The sequence below is a fragment of the Procambarus clarkii genome, chromosome 14 (genome assembly GCF_040958095.1).
Source record: "Procambarus clarkii isolate CNS0578487 chromosome 14, FALCON_Pclarkii_2.0, whole genome shotgun sequence".
Taxonomy (NCBI): Eukaryota; Metazoa; Arthropoda; class Malacostraca; order Decapoda; family Cambaridae; genus Procambarus; species Procambarus clarkii.
The window spans coordinates 50,377,981-50,398,240 of NC_091163.1; the positions used below are offsets into that span (position 1 = coordinate 50,377,981).

The following is a 20,260-nucleotide window of genomic DNA, read 5'->3' on the forward strand; positions in this document are numbered from 1 at the left end:
AATTAGTGACTGTGTCTTCGCGAGATTGTTCACGGATTTCGTGGTGTTACATTTCGCGAGAGATTATCTACGAATTTTGTGGACTTTATTTCGCGAGGTCACTAATAATATTTAATACTTCTAGATAATATTAGAAGTTTCATAGAGGCTAATTAAGAGGCTATTATCAATAATTGTGTATATTATTTCTCCAAAATAGAGAATTATTTAATATATATTGCACTAGTGATCACAGTATAATATTTACTAATTGCCAACCCACAACAGGGTAGGATATTACCATTGACTAGTTGAACTATTATTGTTCATCCTAGTCCCATTATTACTATAGTCAGTTGTACTATATTAAACAACTTAACACCATTAATGAATGGTCCAGACCCTATTTTGGGTGTAATTTTTATCAACTCGAGTTGAGTTGTATATATAATAATTTACTTATGATCATTACACCTTTGAGTGATTAATTAGTGTCTATTCCATCCTAGGGTGATATAGAAGAGCTAACCTAAAGGTACTTCCAGTGACACTGGTTTATCACTCAAATCATTAGTGTGTATGATTGTATATATATATAATGTGTATTAATTTTAAGTGCTAACCTCTAGTAGAGGTAGGATTATTGCCTAGTGAGTGCAGAATTTAACCCTAGGCTACCATCAGTGCTTGTTCAGTATTATGAGCAGCCCAAATACAAGCCCCACAAGGCTTCACCAACTAGCCAGGATGGATAATGCAGGGAGAATGAAAAGAACCCTTGCAGGTCTTAAAGGCCACTTAACAAGACAGATCAAGAAATGTGAAGATTTGTCACAACAATCAACAGTTGATTATGCTGACCTGGAAAGCTATTATCAAGCAGCTGCAGGTAAATTTGAGCAAATCAAATGTCAAATAGCAACATATGTGGCTGAACTTGCCAACACCAATTTATCAGAAACAGAAATAGACGACATTATGGTTGATCTTGCGAATTATGAAGATCACACTCAGGCCACGTTACAGCCTTATGTCAAATTAATTGCCCAGAACAAGGCAACAGCAACAACAACAACAGTTGCATCTAATACGAGTCAAGCAGAAGCTCGACTCCCTCCAATTAATTTACCCACTTTCTCAGGAAAAGATGAGGAAGATTGGGACGAATTTTGGAACAAATTCGTTGACCTTGTAGACTCAAAACAATCTTTACCAAAGAGTAGTAAATTCTCTTATTTGCAAGGCCAATTATCAGGTGAGGCTAAAACAGTAGTATCCCATCTGAGATTAACTAATGACGGCTATGATCTGGCAGTAAAACTCCTCAAGGATAATTATGCTGATCCAGAAGTAAGAACATCACATTTAGTTCATGAGCTGTTGCATTTACCCCCACCGGAGGCTTCAGCTGATTCACTCCAAGTCTTCAAGCTGGAGATAGAATCATTGATCAATGCCCTCAGCCTGACAGCAGATACAAACGGGGCTGAGTGGGTCTTGAAAATAATTGTCCAGGAGAAAATACCTAGGGACATATTGAGACAAATGAGTGCTCATTACAATAAAAGTATCTTATCCATGAATGAAATATCTGAAGGTTTAAAGTCAGTAGTTCATCAATTACGAACACATGACAAATTAAAACCACCAAGTAAACCCTCAGAAACCAATAATAGTAAACCACAGAGTACCAAAGGTACTCCAAATCAATCTAGACAATATAATTCAACACCAAAGTGGAACAGTGGCAGTGTGGGCGTATATGCAGTGGGACCCTCCAAGCCTATAGTTACTGTGTCACCCAAGAACATGACACCAAAGGGTACAGGAAGCTATGGAACATGTTTGTTCTGCAATGAGAAACATTCAATGTACCACTGCTCTAATTTTCCTGATAGTGACGCCCGTGTTGAGCGACTCAAAGATTTGCAACATTGCACGAGGTGCCTCAGGAAACATAACATCAAGGACTGTGATACCCAATTACACCCTTGTAATAGGTGTAACAAAGGTCAGCACCATGCAGCATTGTGCAGAGACACCAAAACAACGTCTCCAAACCCCAAGGTGGAAGATAGCATTCCCACCACAGTACAGTACTGCAAGGTGCAACAAACAAAGAGTGTCCAATCGGCAAAGTCTAAAGGTAATACGACTTTGCCTACTGCCCAAATTACCATCCTGAATAAGAGGGCCAAGGTCCATACCCGTGGGTTGTTTGACCAAGGATCCCAGAGAACATATATCACCAAAAAGTTGGCAGAAGAACTACAATTAAGGCCTGTAGCCCAGATGTCATTCAATATCTCAGGGTTTATAACAGATGCAGGACCTCAAGTCTACCAGGTGGTTCAACCATCAGTACGCTTAGGCAGGTACGTCTGTCGAGTACAAGCCATTGTGGTGGACAAAATACCAGTAGACCTACAAGTTCAAGGTCTGAGAGCAACAGCCAAATTCCTGAGAAATAGAGGAATAAAATTGGCAGATAATATTAAGTCTGATCACCTCACTGACTTCGGTCTCCTTGTTGGGACAGACTATTGCCATCGATTCATCGGTAGCCCTACTAAATATCAGGGTATAACCATGTTAAACTCTGCAGGAGGTAAATTACTCTCAGGCCCAGTATCAAGCCTGAGGAGACCTATGCCTGCAGATAAACAATACCAGTAGAGATCTAAATTTGTCAGCTGATTATATTTCTCCAGTAGCATTATACTAAGGAGATTACAGCTGACTATAGTAACAGAGGTTGATGTTAGTATCATCATTTAAAGCTGAAGATGAGTTCATGAGGCTTCAGTGGCAAATCAGTGAACAGTAGCCTAAAACAGCTACAAGTCACTGCGACCAATGTCACTGAACCCACTGCAGTCTCAGAACCATACTTTACTTTAATGATGAGCTATTCAATCCTCTGAATCAATTAACTAAATTAAACCCAATAAATCTGATGACTGATTTGATACATTTATTATTTAATCAAGATGTATTCCATGGGCCTCAGTGTTTATATATCAGTGACCAGTTACCTGAAGAAACTTCAAGTTATATCTAATGTCACTGATCTCACTGCAGTCCCTGAATCATACTTGACTGTAGTACTTGATCACATTCAGTCTTCTGGGTTAAATAATATGTATAAGGCTTGAATATTAGCCTTTCAAGAGTTGACAGGGAAATGAAATCGCATTAGACTTCTAACCCCTGCAACTCTAGTACGGGACATCCGTCCTGTACGAACAGACACACAAATGTGTGATTACTAACTACTAACATCAAATTAATCTAATAATTCGAAGGAGGAGTATCGGTGTTCGTCTGTTCTAAACAGGACTTCGACCCGTGAGCAGCCCCCTGGGGAATTATGTCGGAAAATCCGACACCATTTAATAATCATACAGATAATAGCTGTGTTGCATAAACAAGTTACCCATAGAAAACGTAACTTGTAGTGGAATTACCGTCTAAAGAAAACGGGATATCATCACCACATACTATTATAATTCACCAGCTATTCTGCTGGGAATTATTCTTAAATACATTAGTCTTTGGACTTTACCATCATAAAAACATCTTATATAAATTAACTTAATTATCAATATTAAAGTAGAGTAAATGTGACCCTTCTATCACTTTCTGAAATCTGGACAAAGTAGGCCAGGCGTCAGTGGGGAAGGAGGGCAGCCATTGTTATACGAGACCAGAGGCTCACACGGGAGCAAATTCGGCTCCTGTTAATTTTACTTGGACGTAGTGTTATGGATACCAAAGGTGTACCATCTGTCAACACGCTGTCAACAAATCAAGTTAAGTGTTCTTTCCGAAACCCATTATTTATCATTAGTGGCCATTAATGTCATTATATAGGGTGACCCGGTTAGATCACATGGAAGCCTCAAACTAAAGGTAATTAAGCCAGGTCTTCATGTTCCATGTACTGTTTTCTCTGATATACTTGTCATATATAGGTATCTGGCTTCACAGCTAGCGCACTTTTGACAGGTCAAGACGAGGATGCAAGATTTGTGCACCAGTTACTGGGTGATATGGAAGCTACCTCAAAGAGGATAATTTGGTGTCTACACCCTAGTTATACCTGGTGGACTAACCTGCTGTACTATAAGATAAGGAACCTCTTTAATGTATGTAGTTATTTCTGTAGTTTGATTGGCTGCATATATATATTAATTTAATAACCCCCCCCCCCTAATGTGTAGAGGATCGATTTGTGAGATTATGAGATTATTGCAGAAATACAGTCCACTTATCATTATACAAATTGCTATCGAAGTATATAAATTAACGTAAATATAAATCTCACAGGTCGGTTCCCACAATGGTACAGTGAACTATAGTGGCAGCACAACACCACACTAGTGATGGTACAGTGAACTATATTGGCAGCACAACACCACAGTAATGATGGTACAGTGAACTAGAGTGGCAGCACAACACCACAGTAGTGATGGTGGTGGTACAGTGAACTAGAGTGGCAGCACAACACCACAGTAGTGATGGTGGTGGTACAGTGAACTAGAGTGGCAGCACAACACCACAGTAATGATGGTGATGGTACAGTGAACTAGAGTGGCAGCACAACACCACAGTAGTGATGGTGATGGTACAGTGAACTAGAGTGGCAGCACAACACCACAGTAGTGATGGTGGTGGTACAGTGAACTAGAGTGGCAGCACAACACCACAGTAATGATGGTACAGTGAACTAGAGTGGCAGCACAACACCACAGTAGTGATGGTGATGGTACAGTGAACTATAGTTGCAGCACAACACCACAGTAGTGATGGTGGTGGTACAGTGAACTAGAGTGGCAGCACAACACCACAGTAGTGATGGTGATGGTACAGTGAACTAGAGTGGCAGCACAACACCACAGTAGTGATGGTGATGGTACAGTGAACTAGAGTGGCAGCACAACACCACAGTAGTGATGGTGGTGGTACAGTGAACTAGAGTGGCAGCACAACACCACAGTAGTGATGGTACAGTGAACTAGAGTGGCAGCACAACACCACAGTAGTGATGGTACAGTGAACTAGAGTGGCAGCACAGCACCACAGTAGTGATGGTGATGGTACAGTGAACTAGAGTGGCAGCACAACACCACAGTAGTGATGGTGATGGTACAGTAAACTAGAGTGGCAGCACAACACCACAGTAGTGATGGTACAGTGAACTAGAGTGGCAGCACAACACCACAGTAGTGATGGTACAGTGAACTAGAGTGGCAGCACAGCACCACAGTAGTGATGGTGGTGGTACAGTGAACTAGAGTGGCAGCACAACACCACAGTAGTGATGGTACAGTGAACTAGAGTGGCAGCACAACACCACAGTAGTGATGGTGGTGGTACAGTGAACTAGAGTGGCAGCACAACACCACAGTAGTGATGGTGGTGGTACAGTGAACTAGAGTGGCAGCACAACACCACAGTAGTGATGGTGATGGTACAGTGAACTAGAGTGGCAGCACAACACCACGGTAGTGATGGTGGTGGTACAGTGAACTAAAGTGGCAGCAAAACACCACAGTAGTGATGGTGGTGGTACAGTGAACTAGAGTGGCAGCACAACACCACAGTAGTGATGGTGGTGGTACAGTGAACTGGAGTGGCAGCACAACACCACAGTAGTGATGGTGGTGGTAAAGTGAACTAGAGTGGCAGCACAACACCACAGTAGTGATGGTGATGGTACAGTGAACTAGAGTGGCAGAACAACACCACAGCAGTGATGGTGATGGTACAGTGAACTAGAGTGGCAGCACAACACCACAGTAGTGATTGTGGTGGTACAGTGAAGCAGAGTGGCAGCACAACACCACAGTAGTGATGGTACAGTGAACTAGAGTGGCAGCACAACACCACAGTAGTGATGGTGATGGTACAGTGAACTAGAGTGGCAGCACAACACCACAGTAGTGATGGTGGTGGTACAGTGAACTATATTGGCAGCACAACACCACAGTAATGATGGTACAGTGAACTAGAGTGGCAGCACAACACCACAGTAGTGATGGTGATGGTACAGTGAACTATAGTTGCAGCACAACACCACAGTAGTGATGGTGGTGGTACAGTGAACTAGAGTGGCAGCACAACACCACAGTAGTGATGGTGATGGTACAGTGAACTAGAGTGGCAGCACAACACCACAGTAGTGATGGTGATGGTACAGTGAACTAGAGTGGCAGCACAACACCACAGTAGTGATGGTGGTGGTACAGTGAACTAGAGTGGCAGCACAACACCACAGTAGTGATGGTACAGTGAACTAGAGTGGCAGCACAACACCACAGTAGTGATGGTACAGTGAACTAGAGTGGCAGCACAGCACCACAGTAGTGATGGTGATGGTACAGTGAACTAGAGTGGCAGCACAACACCACAGTAGTGATGGTGATGGTACAGTAAACTAGAGTGGCAGCACAACACCACAGTAGTGATGGTACAGTGAACTAGAGTGGCAGCACAACACCACAGTAGTGATGGTACAGTGAACTAGAGTGGCAGCACAGCACCACAGTAGTGATGGTGGTGGTACAGTGAACTAGAGTGGCAGCACAACACCACAGTAGTGATGGTACAGTGAACTAGAGTGGCAGCACAACACCACAGTAGTGATGGTGGTGGTACAGTGAACTAGAGTGGCAGCACAACACCACAGTAGTGATGGTGGTGGTACAGTGAACTAGAGTGGCAGCACAACACCACAGTAGTGATGGTGATGGTACAGTGAACTAGAGTGGCAGCACAACACCACGGTAGTGATGGTGGTGGTACAGCGAATTAAAGTGGCAGCAAAACACCACAGTAGTGATGGTGGTGGTACAGTGAACTAGAGTGGCAGCACAACACCACAGTAGTGATGGTGGTGGTACAGTGAACTGGAGTGGCAGCACAACACCACAGTAGTGATGGTGGTGGTAAAGTGAACTAGAGTGGCAGCACAACACCACAGTAGTGATGGTGATGGTACAGTGAACTAGAGTGGCAGAACAACACCACAGCAGTAATGGTGATGGTACAGTGAACTAGAGTGGCAGCACAACACCACAGTAGTGATTGTGGTGGTACAGTGAAGCAGAGTGGCAGCACAACACCACAGTAGTGATGGTGATGGTACAGTGAACTAGAGTGGCAGCACAACACCGCAGTAGTGATGGTGATGGTACAGTGATCTAGAGTGGCAGCACAACACCACAGTAGTGATGGTGGTGGTACAGTGAACTAGAGTGGCAGCACAACACCACAGTAGTGATGGTGGTGGTACAGTGAACTAGAGTGGCAGCACAACACCACAGTAGTGATGGTGATGGTACAGTGATCTAGAGTGGCAGCAAAACACCACAGTAGTGATGGTACAGTGAACTATAGTGGCAGCACAACACCGCAGTAGTGATGGTGGTGGTATAGTGAACTATAATGGCAGCACAACACCACAGTAGTGATGGTGGTGGTACAGTGAACTAGAGTGGCAGCACAACACCACAGTAGTGATGGTGGTGGTACAGTGAACTATAGTGGCAGCACAACACCACAGTAGTGATAGTGGTGGTACAGTGAACTAGAGTGGCAGCACAATACCACAGTAGTGATGGTACAGTGAACTAGAGTGGCAGCACACCACAGTAGTGATGGTGGTGGTACAGTGAACTAGAGTAGCAGCACAACACCACAGTAGTGATGGTGGTGGTGCAGTGAACTAGAGTGGCAGCACAACACTACAGTAGTGATGGTGATGGTACAGTGAACTAGAGTGGCAGCACAGCACCACAGTAATGATGGTACAGTGAACTAGAGTGGCAGCAAAACACCACAGTAGTGATGGTGGTGGTACAGTGAACTATAGTGGCAGCACAACACTACAGTAGTGATGGTGATGGTACAGTGAACTAGAGTGGCAGCACAACACCACAGTAGTGATGGTACAGTGAACTATAGTGGCAGCACAACACTACAGTAGTTATGGTGATGGTACAGTGAACTAGAGTGGCAGCACAACACTACAGTAGTGATGATAGTACAGTGAACTATAGTGGCAGCACAACACTACAGTAGTGATGGTGGTGGTACAGTGATCTAGAGTGACAGCACAACACCACAGTAGTGATGGTACAGTGAACTAGAGTGGCAGCACAACACCACAGTAGTGATGGAGGTGGTACAGTGAACTATAGTGGCAACACAACACCACAGTAGTGATGGTGATGGTACAGTGAACTAGAGTGGCAGCACAACACCACAGTAGTGATGGTGGTGGTACAGTGAACTAGAGTGGCAGCACAACACCACAGTACTGATGGTACAGTGAACTATAGTGGCAGCACAACACCACAGTAGTGATGGTGATGGTACAGTGAACTAGAGTGGCAGCACACCACAGTAGTGATGGTGATGGTACAGTGAACTAGAGTGGCAGCACAACACCACAGTAGTGATGGTGGTGGTACAGTGAAATAGAGTGGCAGCACAACACCTCAGTAGTGATGGTACAGTGAACTACAGTGGCAGCACAACACCACAGTAGTAATGGTGATGGTACAGTGAACTATAGTGGCAGCACAACACCACAGTAGTGATGGTGGTACAGTGAACTATAGTGGCAGCACAACACCACAGTAGTGATGGTGGTGGTACAGTGAACTAGAGTGGCAGCACAACACCACAGTAGTGATGGTACAGTGAACTAGAGTGGCAGCACAACACCACAGTAGTGATGGTACAGTGAACTAGAGTGGCAGCACAGCACCACAGTAGTGATGGTGATGGTACAGTGAACTAGAGTGGCAGCACAACACCACAGTAGTGATGGTGATGGTACAGTAAACTAGAGTGGCAGCACAACACCACAGTAGTGATGGTACAGTGAACTAGAGTGGCAGCACAACACCACAGTAGTGATGGTACAGTGAACTAGAGTGGCAGCACAGCACCACAGTAGTGATGGTGGTGGTACAGTGAACTAGAGTGGCAGCACAACACCACAGTAGTGATGGTACAGTGAACTAGAGTGGCAGCACAACACCACAGTAGTGATGGTACAGTGAACTAGAGTGGCAGCACAACACCACAGTAGTGATGGTGGTGGTACAGTGAACTAGAGTGGCAGCACAACACCACAGTAGTGATGGTGATGGTACAGTGAACTAGAGTGGCAGCACAACACCACGGTAGTGATGGTGGTGGTACAGTGAACTAAAGTGGCAGCAAAACACCACAGTAGTGATGGTGGTGGTACAGTGAACTAGATTGGCAGCACAACACCACAGTAGTGATGGTGGTGGTACAGTGAACTGGAGTGGCAGCACAACACCACAGTAGTGATGGTGGTGGTAAAGTGAACTAGAGTGGCAGCACAACACCACAGTAGTGATGGTGATGGTACAGTGAACTAGAGTGGCAGAACAACACCACAGCAGTGATGGTGATGGTACAGTGAACTAGAGTGGCAGCACAACACCACAGTAGTGATTGTGGTGGTACAGTGAAGCAGAGTGGCAGCACAACACCACAGTAGTGATGGTACAGTGAACTAGAGTGGCAGCACAACACCACAGTAGTGATGGTGGTGGTACAGTGAACTAGAGTGGCAGCACAACACCACAGTAGTGATGGTGGTGGTACAGTGAACTAGAGTGGCAGCACAACACCACAGTAATGATGGTGATGGTACAGTGAACTAGAGTGGCAGCACAACACCACAGTAGTGATGGTGATGGTACAGTGAACTAGAGTGGCAGCACAACACCACAGTAGTGATGGTGGTGGTACAGTGAACTAGAGTGGCAGCACAACACCACAGTAATGATGGTACAGTGAACTAGAGTGGCAGCACAACACCACAGTAGTGATGGTGATGGTACAGTGAACTATAGTTGCAGCACAACACCACAGTAGTGATGGTGGTGGTACAGTGAACTAGAGTGGCAGCACAACACCACAGTAGTGATGGTGATGGTACAGTGAACTAGAGTGGCAGCACAACACCACAGTAGTGATGGTGATGGTACAGTGAACTAGAGTGGCAGCACAACACCACAGTAGTGATGGTGGTGGTACAGTGAACTAGAGTGGCAGCACAACACCACAGTAGTGATGGTACAGTGAACTAGAGTGGCAGCACAACACCACAGTAGTGATGGTACAGTGAACTAGAGTGGCAGCACAGCACCACAGTAGTGATGGTGATGGTACAGTGAACTAGAGTGGCAGCACAACACCACAGTAGTGATGGTGATGGTACAGTAAACTAGAGTGGCAGCACAACACCACAGTAGTGATGGTACAGTGAACTAGAGTGGCAGCACAACACCACAGTAGTGATGGTACAGTGAACTAGAGTGGCAGCACAGCACCACAGTAGTGATGGTGGTGGTACAGTGAACTAGAGTGGCAGCACAACACCACAGTAGTGATGGTACAGTGAACTAGAGTGGCAGCACAACACCACAGTAGTGATGGTGGTGGTACAGTGAACTAGAGTGGCAGCACAACACCACAGTAGTGATGGTGGTGGTACAGTGAACTAGAGTGGCAGCACAACACCACAGTAGTGATGGTGATGGTACAGTGAACTAGAGTGGCAGCACAACACCACGGTAGTGATGGTGGTGGTACAGTGAACTAAAGTGGCAGCAAAACACCACAGTAGTGATGGTGGTGGTACAGTGAACTAGAGTGGCAGCACAACACCACAGTAGTGATGGTGGTGGTACAGTGAACTGGAGTGGCAGCACAACACCACAGTAGTGATGGTGGTGGTAAAGTGAACTAGAGTGGCAGCACAACACCACAGTAGTGATGGTGATGGTACAGTGAACTAGAGTGGCAGAACAACACCACAGCAGTGATGGTGATGGTACAGTGAACTAGAGTGGCAGCACAACACCACAGTAGTGATTGTGGTGGTACAGTGAAGCAGAGTGGCAGCACAACACCACAGTAGTGATGGTACAGTGAACTAGAGTGGCAGCACAACACCACAGTAGTGATGGTGATGGTACAGTGAACTAGAGTGGCAGCACAACACCACAGTAGTGATGGTGGTGGTACAGTGAACTATATTGGCAGCACAACACCACAGTAATGATGGTACAGTGAACTAGAGTGGCAGCACAACACCACAGTAGTGATGGTGATGGTACAGTGAACTATAGTTGCAGCACAACACCACAGTAGTGATGGTGGTGGTACAGTGAACTAGAGTGGCAGCACAACACCACAGTAGTGATGGTGATGGTACAGTGAACTAGAGTGGCAGCACAACACCACAGTAGTGATGGTGATGGTACAGTGAACTAGAGTGGCAGCACAACACCACAGTAGTGATGGTGGTGGTACAGTGAACTAGAGTGGCAGCACAACACCACAGTAGTGATGGTACAGTGAACTAGAGTGGCAGCACAACACCACAGTAGTGATGGTACAGTGAACTAGAGTGGCAGCACAGCACCACAGTAGTGATGGTGATGGTACAGTGAACTAGAGTGGCAGCACAACACCACAGTAGTGATGGTGATGGTACAGTAAACTAGAGTGGCAGCACAACACCACAGTAGTGATGGTACAGTGAACTAGAGTGGCAGCACAACACCACAGTAGTGATGGTACAGTGAACTAGAGTGGCAGCACAGCACCACAGTAGTGATGGTGGTGGTACAGTGAACTAGAGTGGCAGCACAACACCACAGTAGTGATGGTACAGTGAACTAGAGTGGCAGCACAACACCACAGTAGTGATGGTGGTGGTACAGTGAACTAGAGTGGCAGCACAACACCACAGTAGTGATGGTGGTGGTACAGTGAACTAGAGTGGCAGCACAACACCACAGTAGTGATGGTGATGGTACAGTGAACTAGAGTGGCAGCACAACACCACGGTAGTGATGGTGGTGGTACAGCGAATTAAAGTGGCAGCAAAACACCACAGTAGTGATGGTGGTGGTACAGTGAACTAGAGTGGCAGCACAACACCACAGTAGTGATGGTGGTGGTACAGTGAACTGGAGTGGCAGCACAACACCACAGTAGTGATGGTGGTGGTAAAGTGAACTAGAGTGGCAGCACAACACCACAGTAGTGATGGTGATGGTACAGTGAACTAGAGTGGCAGAACAACACCACAGCAGTAATGGTGATGGTACAGTGAACTAGAGTGGCAGCACAACACCACAGTAGTGATTGTGGTGGTACAGTGAAGCAGAGTGGCAGCACAACACCACAGTAGTGATGGTGATGGTACAGTGAACTAGAGTGGCAGCACAACACCGCAGTAGTGATGGTGATGGTACAGTGATCTAGAGTGGCAGCACAACACCACAGTAGTGATGGTGGTGGTACAGTGAACTAGAGTGGCAGCACAACACCACAGTAGTGATGGTGGTGGTACAGTGAACTAGAGTGGCAGCACAACACCACAGTAGTGATGGTGATGGTACAGTGATCTAGAGTGGCAGCAAAACACCACAGTAGTGATGGTACAGTGAACTATAGTGGCAGCACAACACCGCAGTAGTGATGGTGGTGGTATAGTGAACTATAATGGCAGCACAACACCACAGTAGTGATGGTGGTGGTACAGTGAACTAGAGTGGCAGCACAACACCACAGTAGTGATGGTGGTGGTACAGTGAACTATAGTGGCAGCACAACACCACAGTAGTGATAGTGGTGGTACAGTGAACTAGAGTGGCAGCACAATACCACAGTAGTGATGGTACAGTGAACTAGAGTGGCAGCACACCACAGTAGTGATGGTGGTGGTACAGTGAACTAGAGTAGCAGCACAACACCACAGTAGTGATGGTGGTGGTGCAGTGAACTAGAGTGGCAGCACAACACTACAGTAGTGATGGTGATGGTACAGTGAACTAGAGTGGCAGCACAGCACCACAGTAATGATGGTACAGTGAACTAGAGTGGCAGCAAAACACCACAGTAGTGATGGTGGTGGTACAGTGAACTATAGTGGCAGCACAACACTACAGTAGTGATGGTGATGGTACAGTGAACTAGAGTGGCAGCACAACACCACAGTAGTGATGGTACAGTGAACTATAGTGGCAGCACAACACTACAGTAGTTATGGTGATGGTACAGTGAACTAGAGTGGCAGCACAACACTACAGTAGTGATGATAGTACAGTGAACTATAGTGGCAGCACAACACTACAGTAGTGATGGTGGTGGTACAGTGATCTAGAGTGACAGCACAACACCACAGTAGTGATGGTACAGTGAACTAGAGTGGCAGCACAACACCACAGTAGTGATGGAGGTGGTACAGTGAACTATAGTGGCAACACAACACCACAGTAGTGATGGTGATGGTACAGTGAACTAGAGTGGCAGCACAACACCACAGTAGTGATGGTGGTGGTACAGTGAACTAGAGTGGCAGCACAACACCACAGTACTGATGGTACAGTGAACTATAGTGGCAGCACAACACCACAGTAGTGATGGTGATGGTACAGTGAACTAGAGTGGCAGCACACCACAGTAGTGATGGTGATGGTACAGTGAACTAGAGTGGCAGCACAACACCACAGTAGTGATGGTGGTGGTACAGTGAAATAGAGTGGCAGCACAACACCTCAGTAGTGATGGTACAGTGAACTACAGTGGCAGCACAACACCACAGTAGTAATGGTGATGGTACAGTGAACTATAGTGGCAGCACAACACCACAGTAGTGATGGTGGTACAGTGAACTATAGTGGCAGCACAACACCACAGTAGTGATGGTGGTGGTACAGTGAACTAGAGTGGCAGCACAACACCACAGTAGTGATGGTACAGTGAACTAGAGTGGCAGCACAACACCACAGTAGTGATGGTACAGTGAACTAGAGTGGCAGCACAGCACCACAGTAGTGATGGTGATGGTACAGTGAACTAGAGTGGCAGCACAACACCACAGTAGTGATGGTGATGGTACAGTAAACTAGAGTGGCAGCACAACACCACAGTAGTGATGGTACAGTGAACTAGAGTGGCAGCACAACACCACAGTAGTGATGGTACAGTGAACTAGAGTGGCAGCACAGCACCACAGTAGTGATGGTGGTGGTACAGTGAACTAGAGTGGCAGCACAACACCACAGTAGTGATGGTACAGTGAACTAGAGTGGCAGCACAACACCACAGTAGTGATGGTACAGTGAACTAGAGTGGCAGCACAACACCACAGTAGTGATGGTGGTGGTACAGTGAACTAGAGTGGCAGCACAACACCACAGTAGTGATGGTGATGGTACAGTGAACTAGAGTGGCAGCACAACACCACGGTAGTGATGGTGGTGGTACAGTGAACTAAAGTGGCAGCAAAACACCACAGTAGTGATGGTGGTGGTACAGTGAACTAGATTGGCAGCACAACACCACAGTAGTGATGGTGGTGGTACAGTGAACTGGAGTGGCAGCACAACACCACAGTAGTGATGGTGGTGGTAAAGTGAACTAGAGTGGCAGCACAACACCACAGTAGTGATGGTGATGGTACAGTGAACTAGAGTGGCAGAACAACACCACAGCAGTGATGGTGATGGTACAGTGAACTAGAGTGGCAGCACAACACCACAGTAGTGATTGTGGTGGTACAGTGAAGCAGAGTGGCAGCACAACACCACAGTAGTGATGGTACAGTGAACTAGAGTGGCAGCACAACACCACAGTAGTGATGGTGATGGTACAGTGAACTAGAGTGGCAGCACAACACCACAGTAGTGATGGTGGTGGTACAGTGAACTATATTGGCAGCACAACACCACAGTAATGATGGTACAGTGAACTAGAGTGGCAGCACAACACCACAGTAGTGATGGTGATGGTACAGTGAACTATAGTTGCAGCACAACACCACAGTAGTGATGGTGGTGGTACAGTGAACTAGAGTGGCAGCACAACACCACAGTAGTGATGGTGATGGTACAGTGAACTAGAGTGGCAGCACAACACCACAGTAGTGATGGTGATGGTACAGTGAACTAGAGTGGCAGCACAACACCACAGTAGTGATGGTGGTGGTACAGTGAACTAGAGTGGCAGCACAACACCACAGTAGTGATGGTACAGTGAACTAGAGTGGCAGCACAACACCACAGTAGTGATGGTACAGTGAACTAGAGTGGCAGCACAGCACCACAGTAGTGATGGTGATGGTACAGTGAACTAGAGTGGCAGCACAACACCACAGTAGTGATGGTGATGGTACAGTAAACTAGAGTGGCAGCACAACACCACAGTAGTGATGGTACAGTGAACTAGAGTGGCAGCACAACACCACAGTAGTGATGGTACAGTGAACTAGAGTGGCAGCACAGCACCACAGTAGTGATGGTGGTGGTACAGTGAACTAGAGTGGCAGCACAACACCACAGTAGTGATGGTACAGTGAACTAGAGTGGCAACACAACACCACAGTAGTGATGGTGGTGGTACAGTGAACTAGAGTGGCAGCACAACACCACAGTAGTGATGGTGGTGGTACAGTGAACTAGAGTGGCAGCACAACACCACAGTAGTGATGGTGATGGTACAGTGAACTAGAGTGGCAGCACAACACCACGGTAGTGATGGTGGTGGTACAGCGAATTAAAGTGGCAGCAAAACACCACAGTAGTGATGGTGGTGGTACAGTGAACTAGAGTGGCAGCACAACACCACAGTAGTGATGGTGGTGGTACAGTGAACTGGAGTGGCAGCACAACACCACAGTAGTGATGGTGGTGGTAAAGTGAACTAGAGTGGCAGCACAACACCACAGTAGTGATGGTGATGGTACAGTGAACTAGAGTGGCAGAACAACACCACAGCAGTAATGGTGATGGTACAGTGAACTAGAGTGGCAGCACAACACCACAGTAGTGATTGTGGTGGTACAGTGAAGCAGAGTGGCAGCACAACACCACAGTAGTGATGGTGATGGTACAGTGAACTAGAGTGGCAGCACAACACCGCAGTAGTGATGGTGATGGTACAGTGATCTAGAGTGGCAGCACAACACCACAGTAGTGATGGTGGTGGTACAGTGAACTAGAGTGGCAGCACAACACCACAGTAGTGATGGTGGTGGTACAGTGAACTAGAGTGGCAGCACAACACCACAGTAGTGATGGTGATGGTACAGTGATCTAGAGTGGCAGCAAAACACCACAGTAGTGATGGTACAGTGAACTATAGTGGCAGCACAACACCGCAGTAGTGATGGTGGTGGTATAGTGAACTATAATGGCAGCACAACACCACAGTAGTGATGGTGGTGGTACAGTGAACTAGAGTGGCAGCACAACACCACAGTAGTGATGGTGGTGGTACAGTGAACTATAGTGGCAGCACAACACCACAGTAGTGATAGTGGTGGTACAGTGAACTAGAGTGGCAGCACAATACCACAGTAGTGATGGTACAGTGAACTAGAGTGGCAGCACACCACAGTAGTGATAGTGGTGGTACAGTGAACTAGAGTAGCAGCACAACACCACAGTAGTGATGGTGGTGGTGCAGTGAACTAGAGTGGCAGCACAACACTACAGTAGTGATGGTGATGGTACAGTGAACTAGAGTGGCAGCACAGCACCACAGTAATGATGGTACAGTGAACTAGAGTGGCAGCAAAACACCACAGTAGTGATGGTGGTGGTACAGTGAACTATAGTGGCAGCACAACACTACAGTAGTGATGGTGATGGTACAGTGAACTAGAGTGGCAGCACAACACCACAGTAGTGATGGTACAGTGAACTATAGTGGCAGCACAACACTACAGTAGTTATGGTGATGGTACAGTGAACTAGAGTGGCAGCACAACACTACAGTAGTGATGATAGTACAGTGAACTATAGTGGCAGCACAACACTACAGTAGTGATGGTGGTGGTACAGTGATCTAGAGTGACAGCACAACACCACAGTAGTGATGGTACAGTGAACTAGAGTGGCAGCACAACACCACAGTAGTGATGGAGGTGGTACAGTGAACTATAGTGGCAACACAACACCACAGTAGTGATGGTGATGGTACAGTGAACTAGAGTGGCAGCACAACACCACAGTAGTGATGGTGGTGGTACAGTGAACTAGAGTGGCAGCACAACACCACAGTACTGATGGTACAGTGAACTATAGTGGCAGCACAACACCACAGTAGTGATGGTGATGGTACAGTGAACTAGAGTGGCAGCACACCACAGTAGTGATGGTGATGGTACAGTGAACTAGAGTGGCAGCACAACACCACAGTAGTGACGGTGGTGGTACAGTGAAATAGAGTGGCAGCACAACACCTCAGTAGTGATGGTACAGTGAACTACAGTGGCAGCACAACACCACAGTAGTAATGGTGATGGTACAGTGAACTATAGTGGCAGCACAACACCACAGTAGTGATGGTGGTACAGTGAACTATAGTGGCAGCACAACACCACAGTAGTGATGGTGGTGGTACAGTGAACTAGAGTGGCAGCACAACACCACAGTAGTGATGGTGATGGTACAGTGAACTAGAGTGGCAGCACAACACCACAGTAGTGATGGTACAGTGAACTAGAGTGGCAGCACAACACCACAGTACTGATGGTACAGTGAACTATAGTGGCAGCACAACACCACAGTAGTGATGGTACAGTGAACTAGAGTGGCAGCACAACACCACAGTAGTGATGGTGATGGTACAGTGAACTAGAGTGGCAGCACAACACCACAGTAGTGAATGTGGTGGTACAGTGAACTAGAGTGGCAGCACAACACCTCAGTAGTGATGGTACAGTGAACTAGAGTGGCAGCACAACACCATAGTAGTAATGGTGATGGTACAGTGAACTATAGTGGCAAAACAACACCACAGTAGTGATGGTGTTACAGTGAACTATAGTGGCAGCACAACACCACAGTAGTGATGGTGGTGGTACAGTGAACTAGAGTGGCAGCACAACACCACAGTAGTGATGGTACAGTGAACTAGAGTGGCAGCACAACACCACAGTAGTGGTGGTACAGTGAACTAGAGTGGCAGCACAACACCACAGTAGTGATGGTACAGTGAACTAGAGTGGCAGCACAACACCACAGTAGTGATGGTGATGGTACAGTGAACTAGAGTGGCAGCACAACACCACTGTAGTGGTGGTACAGTGAACTAGAGTGGCAGCACAACACCACAGTAGTGATGGTGGTGGTACAGTGAACGAGAGTGGCAGCACAACACCACAGTAGTGATGGTACAGTGAACTAGAGTGGCAGCACAACACCACAGTAGTGATGGTGATGGTACAGTGAACTATAGTGGCAGCACAACACCACACTAGTGATGGTACAGTGAACTATAGTGGCAGCACAACACCACAGTAATGATGGTACAGTGAACTAGAGTGGCAGCACAACACCACAGTAGTGATGGTGATGGTACAGTGAACTATAGTTGCAGCACAACACCACAGTAGTGATGGTGGTGGTACAGTGAACTAGAGTGGCAGCACAACACCACAGTAGTGATGGTACAGTGAACTAGAGTGGCAGCACAACACCACAATAATGATGGTACAGTGAACTAGAGTGGCAGCACAACACTACAGTAGTGATGGTGATGGTACAGTGAACTATAGTTGCAGCACAACACCACAGTAGTGATGGGGGTGGTACAGTGAACTAGAGTGGCAGCACAACACCACAGTAGTGATGGTTTTGGTACAGTGAACTAGAGTGGCAGCACAACACCACAGTAGTGATGGTACAGTGAACTAGAGTGGCAGCACAACACCACAATAATGATGGTACAGTGAACTAGAGTGGCAGCACAACACCACAGTAGTGATGGTGATGGTACAGGGAACTAGAGTGGCAGCACAACACCACAGTAGTGATGGTGCAGTGAACTAGAGTGGCAGCACAACACCACAGTCCACCACAGTCACCTCCGTAATGTCACTGTGGTTGACTGCTGCCCTCACCACATCCAGGCCGCTCACCACATCACCGAAGACATATGGCCACAGGCGACCATCCTGGCGGTCCCTGGTGGTGATGGTGAACTGGGCACTCTTGGGACCCCCCAGCCGCCAAAAGAACGCCACCACAGACCAGGACCACACAGCTCCTGCCTGGCCTGACTGCCGGTACTGCCCCTGGAGGTCAGGCAACAGTTGGGCTCCTCCCTTACCATCATTACTCTCGTAGTCTCCGCCCCCCACACACTCCCCCGGCTGACCCTTGTCCACCACCCCCAACAGTTTAGTGTTGCGGTAGGTGTGGCCCCGCTGGCCCGTACACAACAACACAAACTGTCTGGCCAGCGGAGTGTCAGGGGTCAGCCGGATGGTGACCCGCCCTCTTGTTGACCCCGCCCACCCGAGGTCAAGGAACGCCAGGGTGCAGGAGGGGTCCAGCACGCCCACAACATCACTCTCCTGCACAAGATGATACAAATCATGCTGGTAACTGTATAACAAAATGTTATCATATTAGTTATCACAACTCAGTAAGTCAGTAATGTCAGTAAGACTAGTGGGTGTAATAAAGTAACCTGGATGGTGTGGGCGTGGGCGGGCGTGGGCTGACGCAGGAGTGGGTGGAGGTACAGCTGTCCGCCTTGTAGAGTTATCCTGGCGGAGCGGCGGCCATCTTGGTCTTCCTGGACGGCCACCACCCGGCCAGCCTCCACCAGCCTCTTGACGGGCTCCCTTATCCTCCTGCGGAGGTCCTCAACCTGTGGACAGTGTCACCCATATTATCACCTGTGGTCAGTGTCAGCCCCATTATCACCTGTGGACAGTGTCAGCCCCATTATCACCTGTGGGCAGTGTCAGCCCCATTATCACCTGTGGACAGTGTCAGCACCATTATTACCTGTGGACAGTGTCAGCCACATTATCACCTGTGGACAGTGTCAGCACCATTATCACCTGTAGACAGTGTCAGCCCTATTATCACCTGTAGACAGTGTCAGCCCCATTATCACCTGTGGACAGTGTCAGCCCCATTATCACCTGTGGACAGTGTCAGCCCCATTATCAGTAGTAGGGGGGAAGAGCCACAGAAGATTTTTTTTTGGGGGGGAAAAAATCGTCTGTGGATCTTCGGGGGTTTCAGGTAAATTTGGGCGGTCACTGATTTGGAATTATGGAATTCTTATGAGGAAAATAATTTCTGAGATTTTAGAAGTTTGTTAAAGTTCTTATGATGAAAATAATGTCATACGAGTTTTGTTAAAGTTCTTATGGGAGAATTTTTTTTCAGAGTTCCTACCGATAATAAAACAG

General features: G+C 47.1%; 1 protein-coding gene across 4 annotated transcripts in view; it reads right to left on the bottom strand.

The window, feature by feature from the left end:
• The window catches only part of LOC138364644 (tripartite motif-containing protein 3-like), a 220,383-nt gene that overhangs the window by 26,268 nt on the left and 173,855 nt on the right, over positions 1 to 20,260 (bottom strand). For 2 of the 4 annotated variants that reach the window (XM_069324615.1, XM_069324614.1), the window contains exon 6: positions 19,525 to 19,707. In XM_069324615.1, coding sequence (XP_069180716.1) covers positions 19,525 to 19,707 — 183 coding nt within the window. Of the gene's footprint in view, positions 1 to 1,655; positions 19,409 to 19,524; positions 19,708 to 20,260 lie in introns of those variants that run through there. The other 2 variants (XM_069324613.1, XM_069324612.1) reach the window with 2 other exon arrangements.